Consider the following 11,459-nt stretch of genomic DNA (forward strand, 5'->3'; position numbering starts at 1 on the left):
CCCTACTCAGTTCTGAGGTGCACAGTTTGAAAACCACACTCAGTTTGTCCTCCGCGCATACATTAAAAAATCTCCACACCATCGAGGAATGTGGCTTGGATGAGGGAGTTTTTCGCGAGTGGCTAGGACAGGAAACATCTTGGGCCTTGCTGGCTCTGGCCTGGCTTCTCTGAAGCAACTGTCCTCTGCCTCTGGACATGCCTCTGCCTCTAGCCACCTTTTTTGGTGCTGCATTGGCCTCCACATCAACACTGCTTTCCCCGCTAGACATCATCCCTGTCCAGGTCAGGTTGGTCGCCTCGTTGTCCACCACCTCCTCTTCCAATTACTCACTCTGCTCCTCCTCCTGCACACCGCACATAACAACAGCCTGCCCTGATGGCAAAAGTGTCTCGTCATCATCACTGAGGGCGAGAAATGCTGGTCCACAACCACAAAATCGGCAGGAGATGGCGGATGCTCCAGTGTTTGGGCATCAGGACACACAAATTCGTCTGTTAGCTCCTGGGATTCGGGAAGTGGTTGAACAGAGTCAAAGAGTTGAAAAGGACCCAAAAATAGCTCCTGGCTGGGGGCAAGAGTAGGATGATTCTGCTGGGAAGATTGGGCATGTTGGGAGGAAGGAGGGGCAGACTCTTAGGTAGGAACACGACTGGAGGTAGTGGCTGACTGGCTGGTGGAAATGCAGCTGTAAGCATTATCCGCTAGCCACTGCAACACCTGTTCCTGGTGCTTGGGCCTCGTCAGCGTTGTACCCTGCACCCTGCTTAATGTTGCCATCAAGCCAGGGATTGTGGATGAGCGCAATGCTGGCTGCCCCTCACCAGTAGGCATTGGATGCGCAGTAGCTTGACCGCGGCCTTGACACCCATCTGCATTTCCACGCCCCCGTCACCATCCCTTTGGGCTAGCCTTATGCATTTCTAGTGTATAACTGGAGATGGCCAAGGTATATGGCACCCAAATACTTCTGTATGTTAGAAGTGTCTACTGACCTGAAAAAACGTATATAACTAGAGATGGCCAAATACCTCTGTTTGTTAGATGTATATACTGAGCTGAAAACGCATATATAACTAGAGATGGCAAAGGTAGATTGGGGGAAAAGGTGGTACAGAATTGGAGCCCTTTTGGGAAAATTCCTTGCGAAAACATTATATATACAGATGATGTATATACAATCTTCAAGCAGTGGTAGAGTAAGTTTAGCTCTTATAAGAGCTGTTGGTGTAAGATTCCTGCCTAACTAATGGCAGAACGTCTGTCCCTGTCTAATTCACACTCGCACCTGAACCGAAACTGACACCCACTATTCTTATAGAGTGGAGGTCACCTGATTTTTTTTCAATGCCTACGTTACCCAACTTCCTGTCCCACCTCCCCTGCATAGTTATTGGTGTAAAAAAAGCCCCAGGGTAGGTGGGAGGGGAATCGAATTTTTACTGGGTTACCGCGTGGTGTTCGATCGAGGACGAATATTTCGAATACCGTAATATTTGATCGAATACCTATTTGATCGAATGCTATTCACTCATTTCTAGTTATTACATCTACGAGATCACCATGTAAACTGTGACTATAAAGATGAGACCACCCCAAGCAATGTGAACACTCTATAGACTGCAGATGCAGCATACTGTGTTGTTCTGATCTATTTTTTCCCTTCCCATGCCCTTTTATTTACATCAATGAGAGATTTCAGAACTGTTCAAGTACAAGTGTCTCTACTCCATTAAACATTAGCAGTCTTGGAGTACTCTGTGAGAACCATCTCATTCATCGTACATTGCAGTATTCACGGTCATCTTTTATTACATCATAACATATCATTTTCTGTTTCAGAATAATTGATGGCAAAGATTTGATGCCACTTCTGCAAGGACATGTAGCTCAATCTGATCATGAATTTATGTTTCACTACTGTGATGAGCACTTACATGCAGCTCGATGGCAACAGCCCAATAGTAAGTATAGAGATAATGGGGGAAATTCGTAAACTAAACACGCCAGTTTCCTGGTGTAAAAGTGGTGCCTGTTTGGCACAGACGTACCAGTTGGTCTTTTTCCTCTATGCTCACTACTTTAAAAAAGTGACTAGAACATGATAAAAGTGGGATGGTGGTGGGGATGCCTTGGCCCAACAGATTTAATATTTACTTGCACAAGTTATATCTGAAATGTATACAAGTCCCTGTCTAGCATAGGTTTATAACAAAAGAAAAAAGAGATTTCTTTGACTAAGGCTCACCGTTAAATGCAGAAGCTTTCGGGGTGCACGATCCAGGCTTTGGGCCTTGAAGAGAAGCCATATATCGGTATGCCAGAAGAAATGGAGAAGGATTGGTATCACATCCCGGCTTCAATAAAATATAGCTTTTATTCCATTACAAAAATAAAAAGTCACAACAACGCATAATGCGTTTAATAAAAGCTATATTTTGCTGAAGCCGGGTTGTGATACCGATCCTTCTCCATTTCTTCTGGCATAGCATAGGTTTACATTCTGAAGCACAGGTTCCTACCATGAGATGCAGCCAAATTATTAGGAGTGGCGTTATTATTGGTGCCTCTTAATAATTCTGAGGCTTCCCACGCCTTAGGAAATTGATTAAGAACAGAGTCTTAAAGAGGACCTTTCATCAGATTGGACACAGGCAGTTCCATATACTGCTGGAAAGCCGACAGTGTGCTGAATTCAGTGCACTATCGGCTTTCCCGATCTGGGCCCCGGGTAAAGCGCTATCGGTCCCGATACTGTAGCGCTTTAAGTCAGAAGGGGGTTTCTGATAGTCTGTCAGGAACATCCTTCTCCACAGCAGCATCTATCGCGCTGCACAGTGTGAGTGGGGAGGAACGCCCCCCTCCCCTCCTGATAATACTCGTCTATGGACAAGCACTGTGAGCAGAGGGAGGGGGCGTTCCTCCCCGCTCACACTGTACAGCGCGATAGGCGCTGCTGTGGAGAAGGACGTTCCTAACAAACTGTCAGAAACGCCCTTCTGACTGTAAAGCGCTACAGTACCGGGACCGATAGCACTTTACCCAGGGCACAGATCAAGAAAACCAATAGTACGCTGAATTCAGTGCACTGTCAGCTTTCCAGCAGTATATAGAACTGCCTGTGCCCAATCTGATGAAAGGTCCTCTTTAAAGGAAACAGCAGCCCTAACAAAATTCCTTCACTACGTTTTCCATCTTTTGAACTTTTCACATTCAGTACACATTGTTTATGATGCCGCACTGCCCCAGAGGTTCCTACTGTGACATACTGCTGCCCCATCAGCATGCCAGCCAGGAACTATTTACTGTTATTACTGGCTAATAGAGATGAGCGAGTAGTACTCGATCGAGTAGGTGTTCGATCGAATACTACGGTATTCGAAATACTCGTACTCGATCGAATACTACTTGCTGTTCAAAGTTAAGATTCGATGCAGAACCAGCGTTGATTGGCAGAATGCTATACATTGCCAATCAACGCTGGTTCTTCTTACCTTTAGAAGTCTTCTCCCTGCGCAGCGTCCCCATGTCCTCTTCCGGCTCTACATTCACTCTGCTTAGACATCGGGCCTGGGCAGAGCCGACTGCGCGATACAAGAAAATGGCCGCTTTACATTTTCTTGTAGTGTGGACATGCGCAGTCGGCTCTGCCTAGGCCCGATGCCTAGCAGAGTGAATTCAAGGCCGGAAGAGGACGCTGCGCAGGGAGAAGAATCCAGCCCGACCCTCACTCATGGACTTGGTAAGTAGAATTCGATCGAATGTTGCGTACCCCTGAAACGAGCATTTCCCCCCATAGACTATAATGGGGTTCAAAACCCGTTCGAACAGTTGAACAGTGTGCGGCTGTTCGAACCGGATTTCGAACCTCGAACATTTTAGTGTTCACTCATCTCTACTGGCTAACTCTCCTGTAACGACTGAGCAGCTCCCCTAAAAAAAGGGGTGACCTTCCGGTATCAAGGAGAGGGGACAACTCTCCCAACCTGGCAGTATGCTTCTGGATCTGTTTTGCCCTTGGTTATATTATGTGTAAAATAGACACTTTATGTGCCAGTTACATCACAAAAAATGGGTGTGAAGGGCGTATTTTGCATCCACGTCAGTAAACGGGGTGTGACACTCGGAACTTGTGATTATCTATGTTTTAATGCTTCAGTACTTTGCATTTTTACTAGACTTTTTTGGCATAATTAATTCTACAGACGTCATCCTAGAATCTAATTGGGGATGTGTCCTGTTTATTTGCATGTCAAATTACACTCAAACCACACCACAGGGTAACATATAGTGGAGACAGAACAAACAATGGCAGATTTCACATTATATTTCTAAGTCAGCACGCAATGTTCTCTGAAGAACCCAAGTTGTAACAAGCACATATTTAATAGGGAAGCCTATCGGATCCTACAATGGGAGACAAGTTGTAGGAATGATTTCATTTATGTCTCTTGATAGAAATATAATGCTGATGCAATACTTAATAAATACCTGCTGGTGTGAATAGCGCTTAGCGTTCTTTTGTTGCATAATAAATACTTGCTGCTGTGAACTGTACTGTACTATTACAATGGACATTGGGTCTTTGTACAGGGTGGCCGCTCAGCGGAAACCTGACAGCAATTCCTGAGATCAGAGTCCGCTCTGATTACTGGGATTCACCTTTTTGATACCTCGACCAAATGAGACTGAGGTATCTATTTACCATTAGAGCATGCTAGGAGACCACAGACTAATACTTTGGTTACTACTGAAGTAAAAGTAGTTATGTTGCTGTACTGTAGATGAATTTACTGCCAGTAAAGTGGTCCATGCAATACTTTCCTATGGTACCTATATTAGGTGAACAGAGTTTGGTCACACAAGTTGCACCCATTCTGAATTTTTTTTCCAGCTACCCGGTACGTCGTACAATATTTACATGGTATCATTATGAAGTACAACTGTTCAGCAAAAAATGAGCCCTAAGACAACTCTGTGAACAAGACAATAGAAAAGTTATGGCTTTTGGAAGACATGAAGTAATAAAACAAAATCCAAAAATAAAAAATGGGTGGGGTTAAAATGTATATATCATATGTCCCATACTAACTTACAAGCAAGGCTAAAGATGTTCCGCAGACAAAAAGCATTGCAGGAAAAACTGTGGCGGCAACGCATCCCAGTTCTTCCCGCAGCGCTTTAAACAGAAAGTTCACAGAACTTATATACTGTAAAACGCTGCAATTTTTCCTGTGGCATTTCCGTTGCGAGCAAATTGCGACCTAAAAGGGACTCCAAAGATGGAACTTTATCACCGGTGCAATAAACCAGAGTTGAGTCTCAGGCACACAAATATAGTGTTGATCCATATTTGCGGATCCACAATAGAGGATCAAAGTATGGGCGCATGCATCTCACTGGGCGCAGACACACATCTTGAAAAGATGCAAATTTTGGAACAGGTCCTATATCTGTCAATTCGTTTAATTGCATGAGCCGCTGAACACCAATCCGCGTGCCATCTGTGTTGTTTTTACTGACCCAGATGATCATGTGTAGGAGGCCTCCAAGGGATTTTCTTGCTTCAGCAAATAAAATTGTTTTATAGAAAAGATAGATATTTTTCCAATATACTTACTGTATCAGTTTTTGATGATTCTTTGCAATTTCACAATTCAAAGATCTTTGCTTGCCTGCATACAGTTAGGACCGGCGTTGGGGGGTACAAGCTGGGCAATTGCCTCCAAAGGGGCCCCGGGATCCGCAGCACCAGACATTTGGTCTGATGCTTCGGATCAGGGGAGCCCTAGTTGCAAGTGTATTGGCCAATACACGTTGTTAACTGCATAGAGCAGCCTGCAAAAAAAAGTGACTACAGACAGGCCAGGGAGCCTTTACAAGGCTACCGATGTAACAGGCCAGAGTAACCCTGTCCCAGATTAACCCCGGGTATTATTTGGTCTAGACCAGGATATACCCCAGGGTATAAACTGGCCTAGGCCAAACTATACCCGGGGTGTAAAATAGCCTAGTCCAAACTATACCCCTCCAGGCCAGATTATACCTATCTAACATGGAATCTGGGGTTAAAGTGGCCTAGGCCAATTTATAACTTTCAGGTCATATTATACCCCAATGAAATCATTAGCATTGAGGGATTTGGGGTATCATTGACCTTAATTTCTACACCTGGTGTATACTGGAAAAATTGCGCAAAAAAAATTCTACACCAGGTGTAGAGAATAAGGGAGGATATTGATTCCCCCCCCCCCCCCCCTTCCCATAGACTTGTTACCTTAATCAGAAAAACTTGAATGCTAATATTATAATACCTTAACCAGAAAGACTTGAATGCTAATATTATTATACCTTAACCGGAAAAACTTGAATGCTAATATTATAACACCTTAACCAGAAAAACTTGAATGCTAATATTATAAGAAAAGTTATAACATCTGGAACGTAAACTTGTAAAGGTGGTTTTTCATGGGGCGAATGTTTATGATTCACTTGATCAGTGCATGATGTGTCATGCACTGATCAGGCGCCCTGGAAGCCCCAGGGAGATAGGAAACTGCATAAAATTCAAAGGTTGCAGCCAGAGAAGCGATAAATGGTGGCTGGCAGAGACATGGAGGAGGGACGGAGGAGGACCAGGACATGCTGTTACAGTTTGGCCTAGGCTATTTTACATCCCGGGGAATAGTTTGGCCTAGGCCAAAATATACCCGGGGTATAATCTAGCCTAGGCCAATTTAACCCCGGGGGTATAATCTGGCCTGGAGGGGTATACTTTGGCCTAGGCTATTTTATACCCCGGGGTATAATTTGGCCTAGGCCAAAGTATACCTGGGGTATAATCTAGCCTAGGCCACTTTAAACCTGGGTATAGTCTGGCCTGAGGGTATACTCTGGCCTGTGCACGGGAAAATGGTGCTTCGGTCAGCTTTGACCGAGGCCTTGGAGGGATTAATGCCTCCGATTGGTGCAGACACCGACCGGAGGCGTTAGAGCTGGTTGTCTATTGTGTAAAACAGTAGAAACCCGGCGCCCGCCGTACTAGTACGGTGGATGTCGGGAAGGGGTTAAAGACCTTAGCAACACTCTAGTAAACAGCAGTAATGGGCAGTGCAGTACATCAAATTAACAATATGATTATGTAGTAGGTACAATATTTAAACATTTGGGACCCCACTTTTAATTTTGCCCGGGGCCCCACTTCGCCTAAAACTGGCCCTGCCTCTCATGCGGACAGCGTGCGGAAAACACACAGACCCCATTATAGTCTATGGGATCTGTGTGGTTTCATAAGCTCACCACTTGTTAATGCGTTCAGTATTCCGTTCGGGAGTCCCCAAGCAAACTCACCAAATGGAATACCGAATGTAGATGTGAACCAGGCCTAAAGCTAGGGGAACTATTAGCCCCTGCTTATTAATAATAGTTCCCTCAGCCTTATTAAGTTTTATAAAGAGAATCTATTATTAATAAAGCTATATTTTTTTGAGGCGCTATTATTACTAAGGCCAGTGGGAGAATTGTTATTAATAAGGGACCTACGAGGGTCTAGTATTAATAAGGCTAGGGGAACTATAGCAGCTGGGGAATTATAGTTAATAAAGAGGGATTATTATGAGGATGAGGAAATTATTATTTATAAGGGGAGGGGGGTATTTGTAAGAAGGAACTATTACTTATAAGGGGAAACTATTTCTGATGGGGGGAGCATTATTTATAAGAACAAACTATTATTACTAAGGTGGAACTATTATTCATAAGCAGGGGCTATTATTTATAAGGGGGCACTATAATAACTCATAATTCAAAAGGTGGTGATTTCTATTACATATGGGCAAAAAAGGGAGCTGTTATTCCTGAGTGAAGGAAAGAGTATTATTAAATCACTATTTTAAAAGGAGTTTTCTAGCCACAAACTGATTTTTAATACTGATGACCTGTCCACAGGATCCACAGGACAGGACATCAGTATGTGATCTGTCGCGGTCCATCCTGAAAGCTGCCAGTGGACAGGATGCAGCACTGCTACTATTGAAGAAATAGGACTGGCACAGTAGCGCCATCCACTGTATAGTGGTGGTTCTGGGTAATAGCAGCTCCACTCCTATTACTTGAATAGCAGTGGTGCAGCATCCTGTCCACTAGCAGCGTCTGGCACCCGGAAGCTGTTAGTACAGCTGATATGTGTGGGGTTCGGGGGTTGAACCCTGACAGATTACATACTGACATACCGACGATCTGTCCTGTAGATAGATTATCAGTATAAATGAATCAATTTGGGGCCAGAAAACCCTTTAATTGATGTGATGTTTTTTAGGTTAGAAGTCTGTGCAGTGCTCGGCAATTGTCTTTGATTCACTGTACAATGTAAAGGAGGTAGTCACAGTGTGGAGGTTGTGTACTGTCTGAGCCTTGTATAGAAGCAGCGCCGCACCTCTAATGAGGCGAGGTGAGGCGACCGCCCAGGTGGTGCTCCAGAGGGGGGGGGGGGGGAGCCCCGGCATTTTTTTAAAACTTTTTTTTGTCTAAAGTAACGCAGGAGAAGGCCGCTCTTAAAAAAACCCAAGCCGCCCTCTCCTGCGTTGGTTTAGACGTCTGTAATAGCCTGTTACTGCTAGCACAGGCTTTGGGCCTGTATGGCAACAGGCTTTTACTGCTATCACAGGCTTTGGATCCGTATGGTACTGCCAGCACAGGCTTTACGCCTATATGGTAATATCCCAGACCACGTGACATCTGGGACATTACCATATAGGCCCAAAGCCTGCTAGGATTCACATTGGATTCCGGAGAGGTGAGTAACATTGTTTATTATGTTCCCTCACCTCCCCTGGGGCTCCGATTATTATACTCGGGGATCTGAAAAAAAACTCAAGTATAATAATAGATCATGGGTGTGCAACTGTGGGGCATAATAGAGCTTGAAGGGTCCACTGTGGCCCCTGTAACCTCTATTATGCCTAGTGGTGAACCTAGCCTCTCTGCTGCCTGAAGCGGATGATCAAAAGACCGTATTGGGGGTGTAGTTCATCTCTTGATCGTCCGCCTCAGACAGCAGGGGAGGACTGTTGGGTGTGCTAGCGGTAACATTACAATAAAATAAAGTGTAGTAATATTTTGTGCAGTAATACTCACAGGAGACGTCTTCCCACATTTCCCGTCTCTTCCCTTTGGAACGCCATGACCACTTCTTCCAGCTGTGACTTCACTCTGTAAAGTTTGCAACACAGACATCTTTGACTCCTCACTTCTCCACGCATCCAACCCCTATTTAACCCAAAGCGGCCCCTGCAGCCTATATTATACCCCACAGTGGCACAATAGACTGTGGGGCATAATAGAGGTTGCAGGGGGCCTCTGTGGGGCATAATAGAGGTTACAGGGAACACACTAGACCCTTCAAGCTCTATTATACCACACGGTTGCACACCCAAGAACTATTATTATACTCGGGGGGTCTTTTCAGACCCCCGAGTATAATAATCGGAGCCCCAGAGGAGGTGAGGGAACATAACACTGTTTCTCACCTCTCCGGGATCCGATGTTAATCCTAGCAGGCTTCGGGTCTATATGGTAATGCCCAGACATCACGTGGTCTGGGAAATTACCATACAGGCCCAAAGCCTTTTCTAGCAGTAACAGCCTGTTGCCATACAGGCCCAAAGCCTGTGCTAGCAGTAACAGGCTATTACTACTATCACAGGCTTTGGGGCTATATGGTAATATCCCAGACCATGTGACGTATGGGACATTACCATATGGGCCTGAAGCCTCCTAGGAGTAACATTGGATCCCGGAGAGGTGAGCTCCCTCACCTCCCCTGGGGCTCCGGTTATTATACTCGGGGGTCTGACTTCTGAAATGACTGAATATGACGGTGTTGGTATGTAAGGATATGGGGAGCTCCACTTTTAATTTTGCCCAGGGCCACACTTTGTCTAAAACCGGCCCTGCATACAGTGGAAACTTCTATAGTTATTTCCAGTGAATTAAATCCTGTACTGGTCATGTAATGGACTTAGCTGCAGGACTGGCTGCAGTACAATACGGGTATCAGAGTTGTGTCCTGTAACATACCATGCTCCTGTGTGCCCATCATACAACCAGGAGAGATTTTTGCATAGAGATAAACAATGAAGATCCAATAATAGCAACTGTTGACTTAATGTAATAACCTATTTTTCTCATCATCAGGTGACATTGTTTGGAAGGTTCATTATATTTCTCCGAAGTTCCCAGAAGGGGCTGGAGCATGTTATGGTTCTAAGTTGTGTTCCTGTAGTGGGGAAAAAGTAATCTACCATGTTCCTCCTCTACTCTATAATCTCTCCAATGATCCTTCAGAGAAGAATCCTCTCCCTAATGATTCAGGACTATACGGTGAGGTGCTGCAAACCGTACAAGAAGCTGTAGCACGCCATAATGCATCTCTACATGTGGTGCCCCGGCAGCTGTATGGCTTAAACAATTGCTGGAAACCTTGGCTGCAGCCGTGCTGTGGGACCTTTCCATTCTGTTGGTGCAATAAACAATTATCCATATGAAATATAATGTGGTTTGGGTTTGACTTACAAATTATTCTGGCGATACAAACTGTGAAAACATTAAAAAAAAATTATAAAAATATTTATTTTTAGTCTTTCTTGTATTTATTTGCACGCAGTTTAAACCTCCAGTGGCGTAACTACAGGGGTAACAGTGGTAGCGGCTGCCACAGAGACTGGGACATTAGGGGCCCGGTGACAGCCGCTACCCCTGCAGGTTTTTTTTTCCTTAATCCAGCCAGTAACAGGCCCCAGGGCCGGCGTTGGGGGTGGGGGAGTTGGGGCCAACTGGGGCCAATTGCCAAGGGCCCCCACACCCTCAGGAGCTCCATACTTTCCCTACCACAAGGAGAAGATCGTCAGCTGAGAAATCACTGCTAGATGCAGGGGCTGCCGATCGCTTCTTGTAAAAGCTTCTGCACACAGCAGCCCCTCCCCGCCGCCCCTCCCCCTACTCAGTATCAGAGTGCTAGAGGAGAAGTCCTGTGCGTTTAGGTGCTCTCTTCACTGCCAGACATAGCTGCACAGAAGTTTCCTCCATGTCCTGGGCACCCAGCCATGCAGTCAAATGTAAGTATATTTTTGGATAAAATATGTATAGATGTGTATATGTATTTACATTAAGTGTCTTATATACTGTGTGAGTCCTGTATGTGTGTAGATAGGTGTGTGTAAATGTTGTATATGAATGTACAGTGGGGCAAAAAAGTATTTAGTCAGTCACCAATAGTGCAAGTTCCACCACTTAAAAAGATGAGAGGCGTCTGTAATTTACATCATAGGTAGACCTCAACTATGAGAGACAAAATGAGAAAACAAATCCAGAAAATCACATTGTCTGATTTTGTAAGAATTTATTTGCAAATTATGGTGGAAAATAAGTATTTGGTCACCTACAAGCAATCAAGATTTCTG

At 44.7% G+C, this 11,459-nt stretch overlaps 1 protein-coding gene across 1 annotated transcript in view; it reads left to right on the forward strand.

Annotated features, from left to right (window-relative positions):
• Positions 1-10,544, forward strand: part of LOC142193625 (arylsulfatase H-like) — a 52,229-nt gene extending 41,685 nt beyond the window's left edge. The window contains exons 7-8 of the mRNA XM_075262614.1: positions 1,843-1,964; positions 10,195-10,544. Of these exons, the coding sequence (XP_075118715.1) occupies positions 1,843-1,964; positions 10,195-10,544 (472 nt within the window). The remainder of the gene's footprint in view (positions 1-1,842; positions 1,965-10,194) is intronic.
• The last annotated feature ends 915 nt before the right edge of the window (positions 10,545-11,459 follow it).

Source organism: Leptodactylus fuscus, chromosome 2 (assembly GCF_031893055.1).
Source record: "Leptodactylus fuscus isolate aLepFus1 chromosome 2, aLepFus1.hap2, whole genome shotgun sequence".
Classification (NCBI taxonomy): Eukaryota; Metazoa; Chordata; class Amphibia; order Anura; family Leptodactylidae; genus Leptodactylus; species Leptodactylus fuscus.